Below are 27748 nucleotides of genomic sequence, written 5' to 3' on the forward strand. Positions count from 1 at the left end.
AAGTGTAAGAGCTCTTGGTTGTTCTAGTTGCATCTAAGAATTACTTTAAGAGGCACAAAGTTGGATTAGTCCATTCAAATTATATATTTTTATTAATCAGATTCAACAGACAAACTCCGCTTCACGTACTATTAAATAGCCCGCTTATAATATCGCAGTTCTTAGAAGTCATGATGCATTCTACGGTCCACTTTGAACGTGAGGTTGAAGTCGTCGTGGCCTAAAGTACAAAGACGTTCGGTGCATTCGTATTGAGCGATGCATCGGTGTTCGAATCCCCGGCGGGTACCAATTTTTCCAATGAAGTACGTAGTCAACAAATGTTCACGATTGACTTCCACGGTGAAGGAATAACATTGGTTTTTTTTTTTTTTTTTTTTTATTGCTTAGATGGTTGGACGAGCTCACAGCCCACCTGGTGTTAAGTGGTTACTGGAGCCCATGGCTTGGCTCTGCCCCTGGCATTGCTGAAGTCCATGGGCGACGGTAACCACTCACCATCAGGTGGGCCGTGAGCTCGACTGCCTACAAGGGCAATAAAAAAAAATTGATTACTATTAGACAAACCGTAAAAGTACTAACTAAATTAATTTATTCCTTCACCGTCGCAGATATCCGTGAAAGCTCGTTGCTACGTTTAAATTTAAAGCACTAAGCACACTGCTTGTGTGTTCACCCGGGTATTCATACGGTAGATTTTCATCCGAGTAAAAAGGGACGTGTAAACGAGACAGACATATATTATGCGCCACTCCAACGTTAAAGTTCATTCGATTTGCTTGACAAGTCCTTTAAGTATTCGTTTAAACGCTTAAGCGGTGTACGATTTTTTTTTATTGCCCTTGTAGGCAGACGAGCATACGGCCCACCTGATTACCGGTGAGTGGTTACCGTCGCCCATGGACTTCAGCAATGCCAGGGGCAGAGCCAAGCCGCTGCCTACCGCTTAATACTCTCCACAAGCCTCCTTTGAAGAAGGACATGTCATAGCGCTCGGGAAACATCGAGGAGGGGAGCTCATTCCATAGCCGGATGGTACGTGGCAAAAAAGATCTCTGGAAACGCACTGTGGATGACCGCAGTGGCTCCAGGTAGTTTGCAGTACTAACGACATATTGGGTATTATTCTATGTACAATTGTGCTTAGTGTAAGTTTTTTAACGTTCTCGATAGCGTAAAAGTTAACCTAAATTTGTTTGCAGTTGGAACAGCGCCCCTAACGGCAAGTAAAAGTTAACCTAAATTTGTAAGCAGCGCCCTTAACGGCAAACGTAGGCAAACGATCCCATTCCATACAAATACGAGCTAGCTTATAAGCTATCCAGAACGTTAAAAAACTCTCACTAAGCACAAATGTGCCACTATTCATTCGTTATGACGTATACTGAAAATAAACGTGCAGGACAATGCACCACCGAGTCTGTGAAAGGAGGGAGGTAGAGGATATTTTAACTGTCAAACCTGTCAAAGGCTGTTAGTTTTAAAATTAATAAAAAAAACACAATATTTAAACGATTTACTGTTTTTAATTAATGTATATACACAGGTTATAAGAGGTCGGTAAGAATATGTTAACTATGAATGTGGAAGGATATAGAGGAAGAGGTAGACCTAAGAAGAAATGGATGGATTGCGTGAAAGACGTTATGGGTAAGAGGGGAGTGAGCGAAGAAATGGTATATGATAGAAGAGTATGGAAGGAGAAAACATGTTGCGTCGACCCCAGGTAACTGGGAGAAGAGCAGGATAATGATGATGAAGAATTAATGTATATACACAAACACTTCATACTTAAGCTACTTTGACAAAGTATATTATTAGGCGCCCTTACAATAACTTTAGGAAAAATCACTTACTACGTTAAAGAATTATGGTATGTACATTTTTAATAACTGTCTAATAAGGATTTTTGGGTAGATAGGCGAAACACATAGACATCGAAAAATGAATGCCCATGCGATAATAACACATTATCTATATATTAATACTTGAAGGAAAAACTTTGTATCCTTTTTTAGGAAAATTGCGCGGACTGAGGAGTATGAAATTTCCCACACTTATAGAGAATATAGAGAAGGAGTGCAGAATGTTAATATATTTTTTTAAATTATGCCTAAAAAATACATTAAATCATGGTTTATTGTCAAACTTTTCTTTGCAGTCTGTCAGTTATAGTCTGTCAAATGGAGAATAGATTAAATATTGTTTTTTCTTTATTAATAATTGTCTAAAGTGTAGTTTTGACGAAATCTGTGATTAAAGGAGTATTTAATAGTCTTTGACAATTGAATACTAATTGTGTACAAACTTATAATTTCCATTAGTTATAGTCGAATTTCGACTACCAGAGGACCACTAGTATATATAAAGTGTTGAAAACTTCATACTCCTCCGTGCGCGCGGTTTTCGTAAAAAGTTGTACACAGATTTTGCTTCACGTATTAATATATAGATAAAGCTTATTTAAAATACAACAATACAATAGAGGTATCCACTTTTTAGGTTTAATATCAAGTAAGGGGTGACGCCCTTTTTGTATCTATTTTTTTTTTACTTTCAAAGTACACTTTGAAATCGAAAACTCTATGATCAAAATAGTACAAGTACAGATGTTTTAAATTAAATCTAAAGTAACTAAAATCTAACTAAAACTAAAGAAGCTAAAATATTTTATCATAACCTATGAAGAATAAACGCTGTACAGGACTATTTCAATAATCTTACAGTATTTGGTATTAACAAGATGACCTGTTAATCTTACGGGTTGTGTTGGTAAATGATAATTTTTTAAATTTGTTCCTGAATGTGAAAATCTTCCTGGTTTTTTTTATTGCCTATGTAAGCAGACGAGCATATGGCCCATCTCATGGTGAGTGGTTACCGTCGCCCATGGACGTCAGCAATGCTAGGGGTAGAGCCGAGCCGTTTAATACTCTCCACAAGCCTCGTTTGAAGAAGGACATGTCATAGCAGTCGGGAAACACCGTGGATGGGAGTTCATTCCAAAGCCGGATGGTACGTGGCAAAAAGATCTCCGGAAACGCGCTGTGGATGAACGCAGTGGCCCCAGGTAGTTTGCAGTACTAATGAACTCTACTCCGGTGGCGGGCGGTGCGATGGTACAAAACGAGATGATGATATCATTTTTTTTTTATTGCTTAGATGGGTGGACGAGCTCACAGCACACATGGTGTTAAGTGGTTACTGGAGCCCATAGACATCTACAACGTAAATGCGCCATCCACATTGACATATAAGTTCTAACGTCTCAAGTATAGTTAAAACGGCTGCCCCACCCTTCAAACCGAAACGCATTACTGCTTCACGGCAGAAATCTCAAAAAACTCCTCATAGCACTCAGAGCATATTTTTTTATTGGGCAAGATTTTCGCGCATGTCGCGTTTTGTTCAGTTCGAAGATCACGGCTCATTTCTATTTGAAGATGTATCTTAAGTGCTCTTTTCGATAGGCCCCTTTGGGATTGAACAAACCAAAGGCAAGGAAGTCTCTTGGCTGCTTCCGTCTGACGTGCTGCTGTCTGATTCGTAGCTCTTCGACGCCGGAGCCCAACGCTTCTTGTTCGGCAATCTGAAACGTACAAAACTGGTTTAATGTGGTCGAAGGTAAAGCCCCTGAAACAGCGATGCTTTAAGACAAATATTTTTTTTCTGTATGAAAACTAGCGACATCTTGTAGCGGCTGCCCCTAAACTTTATGTTGTTAAAGTTAAGGCATCTAATTATGGTATAACTAAATACAGAAAATAAAAAAAATCATATGTACATGTCTTTATTTGTTATTGACAAATTGATATTAAATTTTATCAATTTGTGTTTTCGGAAAATTTACAAAATCCTTCATTAAAAATAGGTAATATATTATTGCCATCTACAGGAGCAATGAGAAACTAAACTAGTGGCCGACACCCGGTTTTTTTTTTTTTACGTAGGAAATCGCCGGGCTTCCGCCCTTTTCCGGGGATACTGGGCGGGGTATGTCAGAGTCGAACTGACTACAACCTCCTGTCGCTCAACAACCAACGTCCAAACCTCGCATGAGACAGAACTCATGACACCCGGTAACATGTTTGTTGAGTGCTTGATTTGCTTGTCTATAGCTAATTTATGTGTATTATCTATATGTTATACAAATAATTAGTTATCTATATATATAAAAATGAATTGTTGTTCGTTAGTTTCGCTAAAACTTGAGAACGGCTGGATCGATTTGGCTAATTTTGGTCTTGAATTATTCGTGGAAGTCCAGAGAAGGTTTAAAAGGTGAATAAATATGAAAATGCTCGAAATTATATAAAAACAAATAATTTTGTTTTTCCTTTGATGTGTCCCCCGTCGGACGGATTGCTTTTGTATATTTTATACAAAAGTTTAGGTCTTTTATTTATCGATTGAGGCACGACGAAGTCTGCCGAGTCAGCTAGTTTATTATAAAAAAAAATTAAGCCAGACCAACGAAGCGTAAATCGGAGGCCTTCAAATATTTTTAGTAACAAACTTTAAAAATCAATAGTCTTATTTCAAAATACTAACTTTTTCATGAGTTTCCTTAGTATTTTCTTCTTGAAAACGAAGATGAGGAATATGAACAAGCCGACCATGACGTTGTATAGGTCGCTAACTTTGAAGATTTGTAGCTCGGGGAGCTGAGAACTAACCACTTCTAATACCCAGTTTATACCCATCACAATGGATAACTTTAAATACACCATAAACCTGTGGAAAAATAGCTTACGAATATTATGATTATCTCATTCATCTTTTACTGGTGGAAGGACCTCTTGTGAGTCCGCACGGGTAGGTACCACCACCCCGCCTATTTCTGCCGTGAAGCAGTAATGCGTTTCGGTTTGAAGGGCGGGGTAGCCGTTGTAACTATACTGACACCTTAGAGCTTATATCTCAAGGTGGGTAGCGCATTTACATTGTAGATGTCTATGGGCTCCTGTAACCACTTAACTCCAGGTGGGCTGTGAGCTGGTTCACCCATCTAAGCAATAAAAAAAAGGTGGTATTTTGCAATCGAAAAATGTGTTTTTCGGAAATTTTACTTAGGATTTATTTGAACCCGAATCGTCGCGTCACTCGAGATTAATTACAGCATAGGTTGGATAGCAGCAGGGGCTTAACTCGCAACAAGCCCAGTCAAAACCTATGATCGCTACGATTTCGTACTTCTCATTACGATTTAAGGTTGGAAAAAACTCTTTTCGCATTATAGTGAACTTGTAATAAAATCTCTTTGGCTATACTATTTGTATCTGGCTGGTTTTGGTATCATTAACAGTTTAAATTTTAAAGAAGATTCAAATAGGAAAATGTTGTGATTTTTAATTATTTTTCGTACTGTCAAGATGAGTCTAATTAAGAAATTCGATACACTTAAAAATTATGTTACAAAAAAGGTAAAAAGGCAACGCAAGCCGCGAAAGAAATTTGCGATGTTTATGGACCTAGTGCAGTGTCTGTGAGAGTAGCACAAATTTGGTTTAAGCGTTTTCAATCCGGAAACTTTGATGTCAAAGATGCACGTCGCTTTTTTTTTTTTTTTTTTTTTTTTTTTTTTTTTTCCCTACCTATGCTGATAGCCTTGAGAGGCTATTTCAGCTTCACCCTAACGTTAGTAGGTGAGCTCGCGGGGCTCAACCGGAGAGTTGCTAACACTGACCCTAGCAAGAGCAGTGCTTCGCAGAATCTACCACCGGATCGGAAACGCGACCCACTGAGAAGATCCGGCGAGAAACTCAGTGGGCTGTGTCTATGGGTTAGTTCGCTCGTCGAGCCCTTCGTCGCAAGCGACGGGTTCGACGAGGACGGTGACCGGTGCTTGTGGTGCCTAAAAGCACCGTTAATGGATCAGGAGGATCCGTAATGACGTGCTTTGGGCGACGTCGACGGTTTACCATTCGGTCTACTGGGTCGGGTATGTAATTTCCAGCGGCTACGATGAGAGGGTTCTCATGTCGTGCCGCCTTCTCAAAATGGCGCAGCGATGCCGACTGTAGATACTTACTAAAAGAGTCGAGCTCCAGGTCGTCGTGGAGATCCACATTCCTAAGGAACCAAGGCGCTCCGACGGCTATCCTGCAGAATCGTGATTGAATAACCTGAAGGGATTTCAAGTTGGTGCGGGCTGCGTGAGCGAACACTACGCTTGCATACGTCATGACGGGGCGTATACAAGTTTTGTAGAGAGTTACCTTATTACGGAGGGACAGTTTGCTTCGACTACAAAGCATTGGATAGAGTCGTCCTAGAATAAACGCGGCGCGGTCGCGTACCGTTTTTATATGGGGACGGAATGTCATCCCTCTGTCGAGGGTGACGCCTAGATATTTGACCTTCGAGACCCACGGAATGGGCTGGCCAAAGAGAGTGATGGGACTAACGGCGGAGGTGTTTGCGCGCCTACTACGGAGTGGGATGCTCGAAGTGATGTTCGGAGGGCGACCCCTTTTGAAGAGCACCGCTGCGCTTTTCGTGGGGTTGATGTCTATTCGCCCCTTCCGGAACCACTGTCCCAGGGTGGCTACTGCGATCTGGAGTCGCCGATGAAGCAGCGACATCTTCCTACACGAGTAGTAGATAGCCGTGTCATCGGCGAAGAGCGCTAGATGGGTCTCCGGAGACCGGGGTATATCATTGATATACAAACTAAATAATAACGGGGAGAGCGCGGAGCCTTGCGGGACTCCGGCGGTCAGTTGACGGGGACGAGAACGAGTTCCCTCTACTCGATATCGAAACGAACGGTTCGACAAGAAGTCTCGTATGATGAGCACGAGTCTGTCTGGCACCCCCATGTTGTATAGTTTATAAATTAAACCGTTGTGCCAGACTTTGTCGAACGCCTTCGCGATGTCGAAGAAGAGGGCGCCGGTCGGGATTTGTTTACGCCTATTTAGTCCTATCAGAATGTGCTCCGTGAGGCGGTGCACTTGTTGTACGCACGAGTGTTTTGAGCGGAATCCGAACTGTTCGTCTATGAGAATTTTGTTCGCGGTAACAAAATCCCAGAGGCGTTTCCTAAGGAGCCGTTCGTAAATTTTTCCTATCGTCGAGAGGAGACTAATCGGACGGTAACTAGAAGTTTCGTTTGTCGGTTTGCCCGGCTTATGTATACCGATAACGTCCGCTTCTTTCCACACCGCGGGAAAGATGCAGTGCGTCATAGCGGCATTTAAAATTGTAGCCAACATTGCTATCAGTTGGACTGGCAAGAGTTTAAGCGCGCGGTTGTGGATGCCGTCGGAGCCGGGTGCCTTCCTAGGTTGTAGGTTGTGGATCGCGTCTCTAACTTCGTCCGTGGTAATGGGGGGTAACGCGTCCGAGGGCGGCAGGGAAGCTCTGCGCTCGACCTCCCTGTCGACTAACTCGGTGTGTTCGGGGTCCGCGTGTTGAGTGCTGGTGGTGCACTGCTCTTGCAGTGCATCGGCCAGCAGCTCAGCCTTGTCATCGTCATCGAATGCCGGTGGTTGGCCTGAAGGGCGTACGAGGGGAGGCATAGTAGCGGTAGTTTCGGATTTGAGAGTCCTAGCTAGTCGCCAGTATGCTTGGTGGGAGGGCGCGAGTTGTTCTAAATAACTATGCCAATTATCGTTACGCGCGTCGCTTAAGCGGGAGTGGACTTCGCGTTGTAGACGACGCATCCGAATCCGGTTTGAATGCGTGGGAAGACGATCGTAGGCCCGGATTGCCGCGTTCCTAACTCTTAAGAGATTCCTAAGATCGGGGGACAGTCTGATGCGGTGGAAGCTGTCCTCCACATCGACTTCTTTAGAAGATCTAATGATCGCGGAAGATATGTGATCGGTAATGATGTTTATGGATTCGACGGTGTCCTCGGGGGATAGATTCGAATCCGGGCCGTAAGGGAGGATTGGCGGAGCGGTGTCGGCTAGGCACGTGCCCAGCTTATTCCAATCCACCATGGTCCTCGTAACAGTGACTGGGTTGTGGGGGCGACCGAGCTGCATAACGACAGGTCGGTGGTCTGAGTCGAGCTCTGACATTGCTTCGATGGAACGCAAGCGCAGAGTTACGTTCCTAAGCAATGCCAGGTCTATAGTGCTCGGACGGAGCGCGATGTTATACGGATAACATGTTGGAGTTGGGGGACCGACTATTTCAAAGGTGAGGTCGTCTATAAACGCGTCGAGACGCCTACCGTTAACGTTAGTACGATGGCAGTTCCACCTAGTGTGGTGGCAATTTAAATCGCCTGCCAGGATGACGGAGTCTCCCATGCCGAACAGTGACTCGATGTCACTGCTCAGAAGGGGCTTGTCCGGGGGGAGATAAACGGATGCGATGACGATCGGCTGGTGTCCCGTCAGCGAGATACGGCACACTGACGCCTCGATATGTGAGAGCGAGGGAGTATCGAGAGGGACAACGTGCAGGGCCCGCCTATAGTAAATGGCAGTCCCGCCTTTGGAGGCGGTGAGTCTGTCATTCCTAACCATGACGTAATTCGCGACTTTCGGGTCGCGACGCGAGGGCTTCAGACAGGTTTCCTGCACTAATAGAATATCTACAAGATTATCGCGGAGGAATTCGAAAATTTGATCGCGTTGCCGCGCGAGTCCGTTAGCATTGTAGAATGCTAACGTAAGGGAATACGGTTTTTCTCTACCTTTTTGCGCCATTGATTACCGGTAAGGATTTTATAACGTACGCGACACGGACTCATAAACGTCCATGTGATCGAACGCGGCCGCGAGCCGCTGTTCGGGGGTTGTCGACCTACGGATAGCGTCAGCGAACGATCGCAGACGGTCGAAGTTCACCGCGGTGACGAAGTCGCGCACGAGCGCGAAGTCGTTGGCGGCAGAGGGTTGCGGGGGACGGAACGCGGGCGCGGGGCGAGGTGCGAGCAGGGGCTGAGGCGCGGGGCGTGTCGCGAGCGGGGGCGGGGGTGCGGTTTGTGTTCCCGCCTTCGTATACGGCAGCGGCTTTTTCCACGCTGAAACCGTGGGAACTGCAGCCTGCACGAAGGCAGGTTTCGGCACTGAGGGTGCCGAAGTCTTTGGGCCGACGGTTCGCGGAGCTGGGAGGGTTGAACGCTTGCGCGGAGCCCTAGGACATCCACGGTAGTTCGCGGGGTGCCCTTGCTTAAGGCATAGGACACAGCTTGGGGGTTCGGTCGCGGTTTCCCTAACACGCGAGCAATCTAGTGTGGCGTGGTCGCCGAGGCACTTTACGCAGCGGGGGCGCGCGTGGCAATTACGAGCCGAGTGGCCGTAAAGCTGACATCTGTAGCACTGCCCGGGAGTGCCACGCTTGTGGGGGGCTTCGATTGAGATCCCGGATAGGCCGCAAATTGTCGTGAGACATGCGATCTTCTTTTTGGCCTCCGGGGTGGGTTCTAACGCCACGAGTATCATATTATAGGGCTGTTTGCCCCGCCCGCTGTGCATCCGGTGCACACTAACTATCGGGAGGGCCTGAGCGGTCAGATCCTCCTTTATGTAGTCGATGTCGAGTTCTTTAGGGACTCCGCGTATCACTACGCGGAGCTCGCGGTCCTCCTGAAGAGCATAGGTGTGGAAACCTATGTTCTCCTTTCGGAGGTATGCTGAGAGGGCCCTATGGTCGCCCGGCGTTGCGACCTTTATCTGAATCCCATGCGCGACGTTACGCGCATGGGTATAATTAATTTTATTTGCCTGAAGGGCCTGGGAAACGCGGTTCCACGCAGTTTTTTCCTGGAGAATCAGCGGGGGCGGGGCAGCTGCTTTAGGAGCGGGCGCGGGCTTGGGACGCGGCGGCGGGGTTACGCGGCGAGCGGAGTCCGACTCCGGTGTCACGACTACCTGCGGGCGGGAGGCGGTCGCGGATTTTGTCTGCTTCGTCGTGGAGCTCCGGGACTCCACGGCGCGAGTACGCTTTTTACCGCGCGTTACGGTTTGGAACCCATCCGAAGTTCCAGGCTGAGGGCTTGACGCGGATTCGAAATCCATCTCCGATTCGGTATCGGAGCCTGAACTTGAAATGATCGAGGTCGCGGCGGACGTAGCGCGTGATGACGTAACCGACGCGGGCGCGGGGGTGGGGGTAGCGCTAGGCGCTTCGTGAGTCGCATCGTTGGAACGTGCGCTCGAACTTAACGCGGCGGCGGGGGGCGCGCGGCGTGCCTCCGAGGCACGGTTGAAATACGCGGCGACGGACGCGGGGGGGGAGGGATTGCCACGGGAGGCCCTATACGCTAAGTACTCGGCCCTAATTGACGGGTACCTATCCCGGAGGAACCCGACAATGTCACTAGCACTTTCACTGATACAATCTTCACTCATCTTGCTGTCTTCTTGCCCGGGGGGGGCGGCCCCGGGACTTTTGTTGAACTCGCCGAAAGGCGAGGCCCCGGATAGGATTTGTAACCCCCCTGTGCTGCAGGACAGCAAGGAGCAGGGGGGGGGAATGCTTATGCCGTGAAAACGGCAATCGGCGGGGAAAAGGAAAGGAACCCGCTCGGGCTGTATAGTGCTACAGCAGGCAGAATCGCGAGCGGGGGTCTAGTCTTGAAAAAGACTGTTGTTTTTGGGAAGGGTTAGGAAATCGCTAGCCTGTGAGTGCCACAGGAAGCTGAACGTAGCGATTGGTTGCCTTGAAAAAGGCAGTTGGTAAGGGTGGGTTCGCGGTTACAAAACTTTAGCGCACAAAAATGGACCTCGATACGCAGATCGCAAGCGACCAACGGATCGGCACGTCCGCACTACCGAATTGTACGCACGATGTATTCACGGTCACTACACTGTCGAGCACAACTGTGAGTTCAGAGACGCGGCTCGCAAGCGGGCCACGGATCGGAAAGCACGTCCGCGCACGACCGAGTCGTGAGCGAGAATGGTTTTGCACGTCGCTCTGGTCACCCTATTACGGATAAAATAGATGTCATTTTTGAAAAAAACCAAGATCGGCATATCAGTAGCTGTGACGTAGCTGAAGAACTGGGAATATGATATGAGATCACCTTGAGATATGAGTTTGAAGGTCTCGGTATAGTTAGTACAGCTGCCCCATCAAACCGAAACGCATTACTGATTCACGGCAGAAATAGGCAGGGCGGTGGTACCCTCGCGGACTCACAAGAGGTCCTACCACCAGTAAAAATATTTTTTTACAATAAACAACTTTTTCTTTCTGTCTTTCCTTTTATTTGTTGACCCTACCATCTGTCAGTGCAGGTACATAGACGTCATTTTCGATTCGTTTCTTTATTGGCGCGGCTTGTACTAGAGAATTTCTCGATGAACTAAATACTCGTAGTTACCTGTGTCTCTGAGTGCGATGCGCGTGTGGGTTTCCGGCAGCGGCCGAATCCAGGACAGCCGTACCGCGACTGAGCCGCCACACATTGAAAGCAGTCATCAGGAAGAACATCCAATTGCACATGATTAGAATCAGCATCGGTACGTAGAGGTATAACATTTTCTCGGGACCTGTTCGAGAAAATAACAGCAAAATTCGCTTTTATTTATTTACTTTTTTTGATAACGCCCTCTTGTTGTGTCTTTAAAGCGGTTAGTTGCCCTCAATTAAGAAAAATAGTATTATTACTCGCCAATAGATGTCGGGAAGAGTTGATTATTGAAAATAAATCGTAGCTAGATCGATTTATCGCCCCCGAAATCCCCTGTATACTAAATGTTATGAAAATCGTTGGAGCCGTTTCAGAGATTCAGATTATATATATACAAGAATTGCTCGTTTAAAGGCTTCGATCAACAATAGTATTATTGATCGAAGTTTAAAGGTATAAGATTCATATTCATACATATAGCATTCTCTTCGGATTTCGCGATTCGTAGAGATAATTTTTACTGGTGGTAGGTAGGACGTTTTGTGAGTCCACACGGGTAGGTACCACCACCCTGCCTATTTCTGCCGTGAAGAAGTACGTAATGGGTACCGGTTTGAAAGGCGGGGCTCATATCTCAAGGTAACTAGGTGGCGACATTTATTGCAGTTAAATTAATGCCGAATAAACTAGAAAGTGTTAGAAACGAAGAGAAGGAAATAATCCAAGAGTAAAACCAGTAAAATAAATTCTAATTTTAACTAATATATTAATATTTAATAATATATGTCGGCGCAAATATGACTATTTACCTACTGATCATCAACTAATTACTCTGTGATAAGAAATTGATGTTAAACAGTCCCTTTTATTGTAATTTCAATACTTTAAAATCTTGTAAACACGCTCACGTGTTTAATACTTGTAAACACGCTGACGTGTACGAAGTCCTATAAATACGGCCGTGCTGTCTAGCGTTGATCGTAACGATAATTGGCATAGTTATTTAGAACAACTCGCGCCCTCCCACCAAGCATACTGGCGACTAGCTAGGACTCTCAAATCCGAAACTATAGCCACTATGCCTCCCCTCGTACGCCCTTCAGGCCAACCACCGGCATTCGATGACGATGACAAGGCTGAGCTGCTGGCCGATGCACTGCAAGAGCAGTGCACCACCAGCACTCAACACGCGGACCCCGAACACACCGAGTTAGTCGACAGGGAGGTCGAGCGCAGAGCTTCCCTGCCGCCCTCGGACGCGTTACCCCCCATTACCACCGACGAAGTTAGAGACGCGATCCACAACCTACAACCTAGGAAGGCACCCGGCTCCGACGGCATCCACAACCGCGCGCTTAAACTCTTGCCAGTCCAACTGATAGCAATGTTGGCTACAATTTTAAATGCCGCTATGACGCACTGCATCTTTCCCGCGGTGTGGAAAGAAGCGGACGTTATCGGTATACATAAGCCGGGCAAACCGACAAACGAAACTTCTAGTTACCGTCCGATTAGTCTCCTCTCGACGATAGGAAAAATTTACGAACGGCTCCTTAGGAAACGCCTCTGGAATTTTGTTACCGCGAACAAAATTCTCATAGACGAACAGTTCGGATTCCGCTCAAAACACTCGTGCGTACAACAAGTGCACCGCCTCACGGAGCACATTCTGATAGGACTAAATAGGCGTAAACAAATCCCGACCGGCGCCCTCTTCTTCGACATCGCGAAGGCGTTCGACAAAGTCTGGCACAACGGTTTAATTTATAAACTATACAACATGGGGGTGCCAGACAGACTCGTGCTCATCATACGAGACTTCTTGTCGAACCGTTCGTTTCGATATCGAGTAGAGGGAACTCGTTCTCGTCCCCGTCAACTGACCGCCGGAGTCCCGCAAGGCTCCGCGCTCTCCCCGTTATTATTTAGTTTGTATATCAATGATATACCCCGGTCTCCGGAGACCCATCTAGCGCTCTTCGCCGATGACACGGCTATCTACTACTCGTGTAGGAAGATGTCGCTGCTTCATCGGCGACTCCAGATCGCAGTAGCCACCCTGGGACAGTGGTTCCGGAAGGGGCGAATAGACATCAACCCCACGAAAAGCGCAGCGGTGCTCTTCAAAAGGGGTCGCCCTCCGAACATCACTTCGAGCATCCCACTCCGTAGTAGGCGCGCAAACACCTCCGCCGTTAGTCCCATCACTCTCTTTGGCCAGCCCATTCCGTGGGTCTCGAAGGTCAAATATCTAGGCGTCACCCTCGACAGAGGGATGACATTCCGTCCCCATATAAAAACGGTACGCGACCGCGCCGCGTTTATTCTAGGACGACTCTATCCAATGCTTTGTAGTCGAAGCAAACTGTCCCTCCGTAATAAGGTAACTCTCTACAAAACTTGTATACGCCCCGTCATGACGTATGCAAGCGTAGTGTTCGCTCACGCAGCCCGCACCAACTTGAAATCCCTTCAGGTTATTCAATCACGATTCTGCAGGATAGCCGTCGGAGCGCCTTGGTTCCTTAGGAATGTGGATCTCCACGACGACCTGGAGCTCGACTCTTTTAGTAAGTATCTACAGTCGGCATCGCTGCGCCATTTTGAGAAGGCGGCACGACATGAGAACCCTCTCATCGTAGCCGCTGGAAATTACATACCCGACCCAGTAGACCGAATGGTAAACCGTCGACGTCGCCCAAAGCACGTCATTACGGATCCTCCTGATCCATTAACGGTGCTTTTAGGCACCACAAGCACCGGTCACCGTCCTCGTCGAACCCGTCGCTTGCGACGAAGGGCTCGACGAGCGAACTAACCCATAGACACAGCCCACTGAGTTTCTCGCCGGATCTTCTCAGTGGGTCGCGTTTCCGATCCGGTGGTAGATTCAGCGAAGCACTGCTCTTGCTAGGGTCAGTGTTAGCAACTCTCCGGTTGAGCCCCGCGAGCTCACCTACTAACGTTAGGATGAAGCTGAAATAGCCTCTCAAGGCTATCAGCATAGGTAGGGAAAAAAAAAAAAAAAAAAAAAAAAGCGTTGATTCATTCGTGTCCGAGCCGTAGTACAGTACGGATCTCTCTGTAACGTTGTTATGCTTCTCGTGCAATATACGCAGTTCTCGTGAAGTTTTCTTTTAGTAACCCAAATATGAGTCACCATCAAGAAAGTAATAACCGTGACGTCACTAGTGCTGACGTCACACTTTTTAAAAACATTCCTTCAGCGTTTCTCCTCCGTCATCAGAAGTGGGATCACATGCCGCCTCCGCTCAACAACAACCTGGAGACCATTTAACCATATCGGTGGAAGAAGACTACCCTCCAGCATCAGCCGATGAGCCTATACATCTACTTCACAAATCAGCATGGTCGAGCAACAAAATCAACACTCAAAGATAAGTTTTTATTTTTGATTACTAAAATTCCACCACATAAGTACCACAGTGTACGCCCACTACATAAGTACCACAGTGTACGCCCACTACATAAGTACCACAGTGTACGCCCACTACATAAGTACCACAGTGTACGCCCACTACATAAGTACCACAGTGTACGCCCACTACATAAGTACCACAGTGTACGCCCACTACATAAGTACCACAGTGTACGCCCACTACATAAGTACCACAGTGTACGCCCACTACATAAGTACCACAGTGTACGCCCACTACATAAGTACCACAGTGTACGCCCACTACATAAGTACCACAGTGTACGCCCACTACATAAGTACCACAGTGTACGCCCACTACATAAGTACCACAGTGTACGCCCACTACATAAGTACCACAGTGTACGCCCACTACATAAGTACCACAGTGTACGCCCACTACATAAGTACCACAGTGTACGCCCACTACATAAGTACCACAGTGTACGCCCACTACATAAGTACCACAGTGTACGCCCACTACATAAGTACCACAGTGTACGCCCACTACATAAGTACCACAGTGTACGCCACAACATCACACTACACAACATCCTTATCCGAACACCTTAAATAAATCTACGAGAACCGCCGAGAACTCTACGAGAACCGCCGAGAACTCTACGAGAACCGCCGAGAACTCTACGAGAACCGCCGAGAACTCTACGAGAACCCTACTATACCCTCCGAGAACCCTACTATACCCTCCGAGAACCCTACAATCAAATCGCATTAATAAGTCTCAAACCTACATAGTTACAAGTAACGCAAGTATAACAGATGCGCTACTCAGAGAAACTTTTTATTTCTGCAGGTCAATGAGAATCAAAGAAAAACCTACGAAAATCAACGAGGCCGGTGCAGAGCACGCACCGCCTGTCAGTATGGCCGTGTCGGCGCAAATATGACTATTTACCTACTGATCATCAACTAATTACTCTGTGATAAGAAATTGATGTTAAACAGTCCCTTTTATTGTAATTTCAATACTTTAAAATCTTGTAAACACGCTCACGTGTTTAATACTTGTAAACACGCTGACGTGTACGAAGTCCTATAAATACGGCCGTGCTGTCTAGCGTTGATTCATTCGTGTCCGAGCCGTAGTACAGTACGGATCTCTCTGTAACGTTGTTATGCTTCTCGTGCAATATACGCAGTTCTCGTGAAGTTTTCTTTTAGTAACCCAAATATGAGTCACCATCAAGAAAGTAATAACCGTGACGTCACTAGTGCTGACGTCACCCTTTTTAAAAACATTCCTTCAGCGTTTCTCCTCCGTCATATATAATTTTAACTATGTAATGTTTACGTTTTTAAACTTTAAAACCAGTTGATGTGGATGGGTTTATCCAATGAAAAAACTCGAAATCACTTTGGTATAAGTTTTCCTAGGTAAATATTTGTTTAAAATATGTCACCTATAACGATCGACTTCTTATCGAGGGCCACCAATTCTATTATATACCACAAAATTAAAATGTGTATACTAACCTCCCATGAAGCAACCGTAGCGTACCAACTGTGGCTTGATTATCCAGGGCTGGTCGCTAAAGTCAACGAAATGCATGACAGCGAGTAGTATGGTCAGGACTAGAGGTACTCCAAAACCATACAAGCAGTACATTTGAAATTTGAAGATTTCACCGCGACGGTGAATCGATCTTGCTTTAGCGTATCCTCTGGAATTACAAAGAAAGAAATGGATTTTTTATTGTTTTTATTGCAGATGGGTGAACGAGCTCACAGCCCACCTGGTGTTAAGTGATTAATGGAGCTCAAAGACATCTACAACGTAAATGCGCCACACACCTTGATATACAAGTTCTAAGGTCTCAGTATAGTTACAACGGTTGCCCCACCCTTCAAACGGAAACGCATTACTGTTTCACGGAAGAAATAGGCAGGGTGGTGGTATCTACCCGTGCGGACTCACAAGAGGTCCTACCGCCAGTAATCACTGATACTTCTCCATCTGACGCTGCTACTATGGAGTGGTAAAATCTGTTTTCCAGATGACATGACCCCGGTTATTATTATTACGTAGAAAGATGTTGTATGAATGTGGCAGCTTTTTTGATTTGTATTCATGATAAGTGGACCCCAGTGGTATTATATTATACATTGTAATTTTCGTGTAATAAAATATACAATAAATAAATAAAAATACGGGATTGACTACTATTGACTTTCATCGTCTGCGCAATTCGCAAGAACACCACATTTGTATTTAGGCATTTTTTTTTATTTTTAGCTATTTATTTTTATGAAAAACTTATGATCACAGGGAAAGTTGAAGGCAACAGATCCAGAGGCCGCAACCCGACTCGTTGGTCCGATCAGATCCGCACCGCTTTGGACAGTACAGTGTACAGCGCGCTGCATGACGCCGTGGACAGGGGAAAGTGGAAAAACATCTTAAGATTGAAGCTCATGGGTGATGGTGGTCACGACCCTCAGACATGAGGAACACGATTCGGGGAGGAGGGGATTTATTTTTAATTGGAATTCAATTAGTTAGTATTTTATTATTTATCGTGATCGTTCGTAATATTATTATATTTACATGTTCGGTTGTGGTCACGCAAGAGGAAATTATTTATGGCTTTAATATTATAGCATGAACATAAAAGGATGTTATTATTGTGTACAAATACAAACCAACTATTAGTATAAAATTTAATATATTATCAAGTTGACCTACATCATTAATAATACGAGAACGGTTGACCAAAACCAAAGCACCAGTTACTTTGTTTGTAATCTGATGTTTTGAAGTTTTAGCCTCAAAGATATAAGACATCTACTCGGCTCAAGCGAAGCCATTGTAATGTTTTTAAATCTCGCAGGCAGATAGGTACCAGAGACCAATTTTTCTATGTTATAGCTACGCACTTAGCACATTGTCGCGAATAACCTATAACGATGCAGCAATAATATCGTGTAATAAAAGTCAAACCGCCAAAAAATTTAATTTGCATAAATTACTGGCCGAAGGACTTATTGTAAAACCGCACGAGTAGATACCACCGTGCTGTTTATTCTGTCGCAAAGCGATAATGCATTTTGGTTTCAAGGGCGGGGCAGCCGTTGAGATTAGGGTTGCAACCCGTACTTAATAATAAAGTATTGTACGTTATTTCAGGTAATTGTACTTTATTGACTTTATTTGGCATGATTTGATTTCTTTGGGATTTTGAAAAGTATAGTCATATATATTTTTTCACTAAGCGAAATACATCGGTTGCTCATTCAACGTCGCCAATCGCCAACGCCACATGACCTAAGCACTCGTTTTTTAAGAAATATTTCTTAAGATTATTGAAAATTTAAATCTGCAAAAACTTAATGCAGATATATATGATCTATATCGAGAAATTTCTTTATTAAACCAATTTTATAAATGAGTTATGTACGTCTAGGGATTTTACTGAACTGTCAACTGCACAAAAATGGCAACAATGTTTAATACGAGCAATGATCATTTTTTGAACTTGTATAAAAAGTCATTTCATTTTTATTATCTATTCCCGCGACATTAGTATTCCCAAAGAGAGTTTTTTTCTGTGATGAATAAACAAATGGCGAGACAATTTGATTAGAAACGAATTACTTATTTATTTTAATTTAAACATAGACTGTAAAGATGCTGTGCAATTGTTTAGTAGATATATTAATTTGATACAAATCGCAAAACGTAATAAACAATATGTATTTAAACAAAATAATAATAATAATAAATAAATTGTACCTACTTTGTTTTGAATGAACTTCAATTATGTTTACTATTGTTTACCCTATTCAAATACCCGAAGAGGTTTTATTTTATGACAAGCGGCCCGCTCCGGCTCCGCTCGGGTCTTTAACAAAAATTTCAACGATATTTGACGTTGTTTTATTTGTTTTAAATAAAAGAACACTTATTGCAGCACAACTGCAATAGTTAGATATATGCTGTCGCAACACTTTTTGTAAATAATAATGTGTTCTACAAAGTCGTAGTACATTATTTTATTCTATCATCAATCGTTTTCGCAGGGCACGCGATGTAAAGAATATTTTAGGTAATTTTTTTACACCTTGGGTTACATTATTGGAGTTTTAGTAAGGATCCCAAATTTTTTTCAATAAAGATTATGGCCTATGTCACTCTGGAATAGTGTAGCTTCCAAACAGTGAAAGAATTTTTCAAATCGGTTCAGTAGTTTCGGAGCCTATTCAATACAAACAAACAAACAAATCTTTTCTCTTTATAACATTATTACTAGCGGACCGCTCCGGCTCCGCTCGGGTCTTTAACAAAAATTTTAACGATATTTGACGTTGTCGCGACACTTTTTGTAAATAATAATGTGTTCTACAAAGTCGTAGTACATTATTTTATTCTATCATCAATAGTTTTATATTTTAGGTAATTTTTTTACACCTTGGGTTACATTATTGGAGTTTTAGTAAGGATCCCAAATTTTTTACAAAAAATATTATAGCTTATATCACTCGGGAATAGTGTGGCTTCCAAACACTGAAAGAATTTTTCAAATCGGTTCAGTAGTTTCAGAGCCTATTCAATACAAACAAACAAACAAATCTTTCCTATTTATAACATTAATTATATCTTTATAATATTAGTATAGATAGTATAGATATGTTTTCCAAATTTAAACTTTAAATGGCTCTCCTATAGAGTTAAAAAAAAACTTCAGAGGTGTCAAGGGACACCCGGATGGAACGAAGTTCCTTTCGATTAATTAGTGAAGGAATTGTAATTTTTTTTAAGTTATAATAATAAATTACGGCATTATGAAGAAGAAAAAAACAATACTATGAACTAAATTACTATTGTTGAAACGCTATCTCGAGAAACTGTACTCATTACGCGGACCAATCGGATACGAGCAATGTCACGCGATAAGCGCCTACACGTTGATTGGTCAGAATGACGGATCTAAAAAGTGTCGTGACAACTTTTCGTAAGAATTTTTTCCGTCTAGCCCCCTTTCACAACGCGCGATAAGGAACTTCGTTCCAAAATGTCGTTTAAACCAAATAGCATTTTACACTTCGTTATAGTACGAATATAATAATACTACTAAAATATGTATTGATCTCACCTAAATGTCCACCAAATGTCGTATGACATGATGTTCATCCAACAAAAACTTGCTATAAGACTGTAGTATATCACCATAGCTGAAACAATTTTTGAATATATGGAAAACGATCCAGAGATCGGAGCCGAGAAAGATGGAGTGACTAAGTGTCTGAGTATCTGGTCATGAAACTGAGCCACGCACTTCACTGTGCCACTGACCGACATATTATGTGGCTACAATTATTATGTGGGGAGCGCTCTGAGGAATCGTTCGGGATGATACCGTCATCTCGTTTTTACCATCGCACCGCCCGCCATCGGAGTAGAGCTCATCCATGCTACCTGGAGCCACTGCGGTCATCCACAGTGCGATTCCAGAGGATTTTCTTGCCACGTACCATCCGGCTATGGAATGAGCTCCCCTCCACGGTGTTTCCCGAGCGCTATGACATGTCCTTCTTCAAACGAGGCTTGTGGAGAGTATTAAGCGGTAGGCAGCGGCTTGGCTCTGTCCCTGGCATTGCTGAAGTCCATGGGCGACGGTAGATGACGAAAACGATCACTCTTGGCGGAGTGATCGTGTTCGTCATGTAGTATTGGAGGTAGATTTGAAGCATCTTACGATGTCCCGCCATCTCCTGTTCGAGGACATCTTTCTGTTCTCGTTTAGGGGATCTCCTACTATATAACATTAGAGGAAGCGAAATAATTACTGCCCAGAGTCGTTTTTATTTGCGTCAATTCTTCCTTCAAACTTATTGTTGAGCAAGTGTTTAATCATTCTCTAGTAATCTATCAATATTTGGCGAATAAACGACTGCTATTACTAAGTAAATAGCTTAGTTGTTTAGCTTAAGCTTAAGTTTGCTTTCTTGAGACAGAGATTGTGTTAGAGAGATTTAAATGTAAAAATTGTGCATTATTCGTTCCAGATTCGATGTTGAATGTTCCCCTGTGTTTATCAGGTACGCACACAAAATGACAGCGATAAACCAAACTCTTAAGCTAATAATTTTTGCCTCTATTGGATTCAGCTCAAAGGCCAAGTCTGTAGCCTTAGGTACGTTTTTTATTTATTTTTATTGCTTAGATGGGTGGACGAGCTCACAGCCGACCTGGTGTTAAGTGGTTACTGGAGCCCATAGACATCTACAACATAAATGCGCCACCCACCTTGAGATATAAGCTCTAAGGTCTTAGTATAGTTACAGCGGCTACCTCACCTTTCAAACCGAAACGCATTACTGCTTCACGGCAGAAATAGGCGGGGTGGTGGTACCTACCAGTGCGGACTCACAAGAGGTCCTACCACCAGTAAAATCAAAAATTTATGGAGTATGAAGTATAACGTATTAATTTTTATATAAATAGTTTGATACGGTTCGCGGGGCAGCGTAATGATGAACACCACTGAAAATCCATAGCTCTCTTGAAATAGTTAATACTAAAATTTAATAATGGCACGCGGGAAATCAATCAAAAGTAACTATGCAAAATGCCAATTAAGTACTATTTGAATATAAGTTTTTATAGCTTTTACTTACTACTTCCAATGCAAGTGTTTGTTTTGTAGTTGATATCGAGCAGTATGATAGACAGCAAAAAGAAAGCGCACAATAGACTCCCTACATATGCCATCAGAATCAAACCACCCAAGTTCCTGAGCTCTGGTAGTATCGCGTAGACCAAAAGCACAATTAAAAGAAACAAACTTGAAATCATCAGCGCTGAAAACAGTTTAAAAATATTTTAATATTTATTAAGATTTTCAGGAATCGAACGCACTACAATATTATTTAGGCTTTTCATAAATTTATAATAAATTAAATATCAGAATTAAACATCAGATTTTTTAATTCTCAATATATGTTACGGAATATCTGTTGTTAGGAGATCTCTATGCGCTATGACATGTCCTTCTTCAAACGAGGCTTGTGGAGAGTACTTAACGGTAGGCAGCGGCTTGGCTCTGTCTCTGACATTGCTGAAGCCCGTGAGCGACGGTAACCACTCACCATCAGGTGAGCTGTGTGCTCGTCTGCCTACAAGGGCAATAAAAAAAAAGTGTGTGTGTCCGCTCCGACGCACGACTGGAGTTTACTGGATATAAAAAATTAAACGAAACAATACGAGAAATAGTTCTATATTACGACAACACGATACACTACAGATTATTAACAAATTAACGAGACACAAAACAAACGACTAACAAATATATGAAAATACAATAATGAGAGAAACGCGCGATCAGTACGAGGCTTTGTGGCGGACTGCCGGCGCAGCAGCCCGGCGTCACCTGCGATAACGCATTTCGTGTGACATGCGCAATCAGGCGCATAACGCATTTCGTGTGACATGCTAGTACGATTTTGGTCCCCATAATTTTCATACCCCGGGCCTATATATGTAAATCGATTCTAAAGGAGTAAACTCCAAAAAAATTCTGGAGTCCAAAGAAATTCAGCTTTTGCTACGAAACATAAATCGGCTTATGAACATGAGGTTATATTATATTGTATCACACCAATCACTATACCCGTTTGTAATTTCAAGCAAAAAAAATCGTCACGTCCAGGACTTTTCTATCCGTTGGTTTTATGGCGATAAGTCCCGGTAAATAGAGAAATGTCACCTAGAAGTTCATAAAGCTAGACCCCAGATAGTTGTTGGACTCAAGCGACGTGTACTCTATTTTCAGCATTGGATTATTTGGATGCATCGATGAGGGCTTAAACTTCTTTGAGAATGTCATATATCCACAACTCTCAAAAATAATAAGCAAGGAAGGGTTCTTAACACGATTTTTTCATTGAATATCACTGGCAAAAACTAATTATGAAAAGAGCCCGCAAGATGCTACAGCATAGCATTTTGGTACTTACCAGTTCTGTAAAGTGTTTGGGTTTCGGGTTGAGCTACAGGATCCATAACAGTAAAGAAACGATATTGTGCCTCCCAGGCCACAGAGGCGTTTTTGCTTTTCACTTTTCTGTAGTCAACGCAGTATCTAGAAGTGTTCCTTGGTGTCCATCGTAAGTAAAAGTTTGATTTCTCTAGGTAGAGCACACCTGTCTGAAAAAAAGGGCATCGAAATCAATTTCTCAGAGAGCTCTTTGAATGTTACATGTAGAGAAAGCCAAAAATCTCAAGCATCCATTCGGAAAAAATATAAGTTCGATAATTTGAATTGCGCATCTCGAGGTCAAATGGTGGAAGCTTGAACCTTGGTGTGAATGTACGCAATCACTCCAAATACCCTAGACAGTAAATATTTTAGCTCACATTTCATTACTTCAAAGTAGAGGCTTCAAAAAGAATCGTAATCAGCCTCGAATTGACATTTCAAGCCCTTTGAGTGAGTGAGAGTGAATATGTTACGGTAAAAGTAGATAATATCGACGCTTGAAAGGCAAAAGTGACTAAGCGACAATAACGGCTTTTTACATAAATGATAGGCAATAACCCTATTCGATACGCAAAAAAAAATCCAAAATATGGTGCGTGGGACACCAGGTAGGAACGAAGTTCCTTCGGCTAATGTAGAATCGACACAATTTGCAAAAAAAATAATCGTGCTCAATTTTATGTTGGTTTTCTTGATTTTTCTCTTAAATTTTGCTGATTAGTTTTTATTTAAGTACAGGAAAGTATTTAGGAAATTCAGCATTTTAGGAAATAATAAATTACGTAAAGTAAAAATAAAATCGTAATTCAAATTATCAATTAAAATAACAAAATATGTCTCTTTATTTTTGTTTGACAACATAAAATTACATAGAAATAGAAATAATTACAAAATAGAGAGAGAAGGGATGAGAGAACGAAAAGAAAGAGAGAGAAAGAGAAAGGTATTATACACTACTCGCTTGTGTATACGACTGTCGCGCCTGCGCACGTCTCATTTAACGGTTTTATTCCACGCACTTTTTTCCACGGATTTTTTCTTACGGTTTTACTATCACATTTTTTCAGTTCGGTCGCGCAGCAAAATCCCTATCCCCTCCAAGCCTGCCGTAAGGAACTTCGTTCCAAAAATATATTTCTAGGTCTATTAAAATCATTTCAATCCTACAGCTACTAGCTAGATTCTACTACAGCTGGATTCGTTAAAATAAATTTTGTTTTCAGGTATTTCAACTTTAAATTAGTCTACTGTAAAGTTCACGTATTGTCGCTTAAGCACGTTTGCCTTTCAAGCGTCGATATGCATTGCGACAAATGTACAAATTTTCCTGCAAATGTGCAAATTTGCCTCCTCGTTTGGGTAATGTGCATTCAACTAACATTTACAATTTCAAAGAAGGAAAATGTACATTGAATTCACAATGACCATGTCGTTTTGGTAAATGTGAGCATGGCATACAAAATATGAAATCGCAAGTGCTAGTAATATAATTCACCTCTACAACCTAAACTAACCTAGCCTACGACATATTATATAATATGCAAAGAAAAGTATGTTTTGTTTGTCATTTACATTTTTTAATTAAAATAAAAAGATGTGGTGTCGTGGGACACCAGGTAGGAACGAAGTTCCTTCGGCTAATGTAGAATCGACACAATTTGCAAAAAAAAAAAACGTGCTCAATTTTATGTAGGTTTTCTTGATTTTTCTCTTAAATTTTGCTGATTAGTTTTTATTTAAGTATAGGAAAGTATTTAGGAAATTCAGTATTTTAGGAAATAATCAATTACGTAAAATAGAAAGAGAATGGATGAGAGAACGAAAAGAAAGAGGGAGAAAGAGAAAGGTATTATACACTACTCGCTTCTGTACGCGACTGTCGCGCCTGCGCACGTCTCATTTAACGGTTTTATTCCACGCACTTTTTTCCACGGATTTTTTCTTACGGTTTTACTATCACATTTTTTTCAGTTCGGTCGCGCAGCAAAATCCCTATCCCCTCCAAGCCTGCCGTAAGGAACTTCGTTCCAATAATTTTCGTTATTTAAGCCCTTTGTATTATGTTTATTTAAATAAATATTTTTTTACTGCGACATCATTATTAGTTTATTGGTATTCCAACTTTTCTTAAAACATGAAGCTAAGCGTATACATTTACCAAAACGTGAAGGCAAGAGTACACATTTGCCAGGAAATATACATATAGGTTTTTTTTTTTTTACTAACAATCACGCCACGTTAACTGGTCCCGTGATAAGTTCGTAAAGAACTTGTGTTACAGGTATCAGATAACGAATATAAATGTAAGATTTTTATTATACACATACATATATTTAATATACATCCATAACCCTGGAAAATACATTTATATTTATCATACAAATATCTTCCCTTGGCGGGATTCGAACCTGCGACCCCCTTGTGTAGTGACCATGTCACTTACCACTATACCAGACGGCCGTTTACATTACAGGCTTACATTACATTACAGGTACATTATATTCAGTTCACATATACCTAACTTTTTGGCAAATGTGCACATTTACCGGTAAAAGTGTACATTTCCCAACAGTGTACATTTACTGTAACAAATATACACATGACATTTGATGAAGACAGAATTATATTACTTGAGTCAATATTACTCAGCAAGAGTACATATTTTAAAGCGCCCTAAGATGGGTTTCAGTTAGGAACGCATGCTTTAAAAACTACTACAGCGATACGCGTTAGATACATATTATTTAAATACCTAACTGGTACGTAATTTAAATCATGACATAATGACATCGCTTGGTACAAATACACCGGGCGTCTTATCAATTAGGCCACGAATCTTCAGCCGACGGATTCTTTTCATAGCTGAAAAATACGAACGCGAGACTAAGCTTGTACCTACTTAAGATATCTTGACATCAATTGGTATAGTAAGCTATGTATATTTACAACCGACTCATCGAATATATTTCGTTATACTCACAAAATATTCGAAACAAAAAATGTTCTGAAGCATTATAATTGGTTCTTAGCACGTCTATTCCTTTTTTTATGATAGAAGAATTTTTAGATGCCTCGGAGGTCTTCCAGTTTCACCAGGACAGGTGGGCGAGCATAGGCTCAGTCAGGAGGTGTGGGATTTGCTAACCGCTACCCGAGCGCCTCCGAAGGAGACCTGACAAATCAAGAGCACCTGCTTTGCGACCCTGACGACGACTGAGAAGATCCGGCGAGAAACACATCGGCCTAATGCTTAGATTGGGTTGCACGTCAAACTCTTTGCGGAGTTCAGCTAGCGGGGTCCCTAAGCCTGCTACTAGTGCTAGAGCTGAATAAGTCTAATGCAAGAGTTATTGGATTTCATGGATCCATAAGGACGTGTCTAGGACATCGACGGTGACTGGCTCCTGTGTGATCAGGATTCGGGGAGTAGTCAGCGGCGGCAACGATAAGGTGATTATCATGACGCAAAGCCTTATCGAAGTACCGTTCCGACGCTGACTTCACGTGTTTGCGGATCGGTGCAGCCCACGTTCCTCACCGGATTATAGGGATTGGAGGGTCTCTATGTGTGTGTAGACCGCGTAAGCGAATACCACACTAACATAAGACATGACGTGACGTCTATTCCTTCGATTACAGGAAAATACAGCGTGAATAACAATGCTATGCTATGATGCTAATACGATAATAATTAGGAATTTTAAGAAATCAATATATAAATAAAATACAAATAGAAATATCGAAATCTAAAACGCTAACGAACTCAAATAAAAATGGAAGCAAAATAATAAGAAGAAAGGAACATTTCATATTAAAATAAACTAAGCTGAAACAAACAGTATATGAAAATTAAACCATCGTCACTAGCTAACGTCCACTGTCAGTTAGCTGACCAGTCGCGTTCAACGGATTATCGCAACCTAAAAACTGGTTGCTCTACCTTGGGAGAAGCCTAACCACGCTGTGTCTTCCGTTCTTTGGTCGAAACATTTTTGACTCCAATGGCCATTTGTTCTTCGAGAAATGTGCCCTGCTCACTGCCATTTTGACCTCACAATGCCTCGGTCTATGTCTGTCATCACGGTTCTACTACGAATCTCCGAAGTTGTCGTGGCCTAAAGGATAAGATGTCCGGTGCATTCGTGTTGAGCGATGAACCGGTGTTCAAATCTCAGGCGGGTACCAATTTTTCTAATGAAATACGTACTCAACAAATATTCACCATTGACTTCCACGGTGAAGGAATAACATCGTGTAATAAAATCAAACCCGTAAAAATTATAATTTGCGTAATTACTGGTGGTAGGATCTTTTGTGAGTCCGCAAGGGTAGGTACCACCCCACATGACATGTGATGAGAGGAAATGAAAATAAGGCTGGTAAGAGAGTGTTAACTATGAATGTGGAAGGATATGGAGGAAAAGGTAGGCCTAAGAAGAAATTAATGGATTGCGTGAAAGACGATATGTGTAAGAGGGGAGTGAGTGAAGAAATATTATATGATAGAGGAGTATGGAAGGAGAAAACATGTTGCGCCGACCCCAGGTGACTGGGAGAAGGGTAGGAGAATGATATAATAGAGGGTACAAGACCACGCGGCAGATCACCGTTACGACGAACTGATCAGATATAGGCATCTCGAAGCGGTCCCGTCAACAAGCGCACAAGAAGGGCTGCGGTACGCGAGGAAAAGCGACGTCTTGTGTAGCGCACCACTACCCAAAATGATGACCACGACCACTCTGCCAAGAGTGCAACGATTGATAATACGTATTTAACACATTTTCACAAATGACGTCCACAGACAAGGAATCACATTGTGCAATTAAAATGAAATCCGTGAAAATTGTAATAATTACCCACTAATTATTAAACAATTGAGACATATTATTATGTGTAATTCGAGTCTCGAGGTGGATGGAGTTGTGTCTATAGACGATAACACCATCAACACCATCGCTTAATAGCAGGTAGACTCGATGCTTTCACCTCTAA

The 27748-nt window shown here is 42.8% G+C and overlaps 1 protein-coding gene across 1 annotated transcript in view; it reads right to left on the reverse strand.

Moving 5' to 3' along the window:
- Positions 1-1502: 1502 nt before the first annotated feature.
- Positions 1503-27748, reverse strand: part of LOC101746663 (G-protein coupled receptor Mth2) — a 29641-nt gene continuing 3395 nt past the window's right edge. Inside the window, exons 2-8 of the mRNA XM_021348792.3 lie at positions 22731-22920; positions 21393-21575; positions 19868-19946; positions 16251-16438; positions 11291-11459; positions 4552-4734; positions 1503-3589 (exon numbers count right to left, since the gene is read on the reverse strand). Of these exons, the coding sequence (XP_021204467.2) occupies positions 3451-3589; positions 4552-4734; positions 11291-11459; positions 16251-16438; positions 19868-19946; positions 21393-21575; positions 22731-22920 (1131 nt within the window). The 3' untranslated portion in view covers positions 1503-3450. The remainder of the gene's footprint in view (positions 3590-4551; positions 4735-11290; positions 11460-16250; positions 16439-19867; positions 19947-21392; positions 21576-22730; positions 22921-27748) is intronic.

This window comes from Bombyx mori, chromosome 8 (assembly GCF_030269925.1).
Source record: "Bombyx mori chromosome 8, ASM3026992v2".
Taxonomy (NCBI): domain Eukaryota; kingdom Metazoa; phylum Arthropoda; class Insecta; order Lepidoptera; family Bombycidae; genus Bombyx; species Bombyx mori.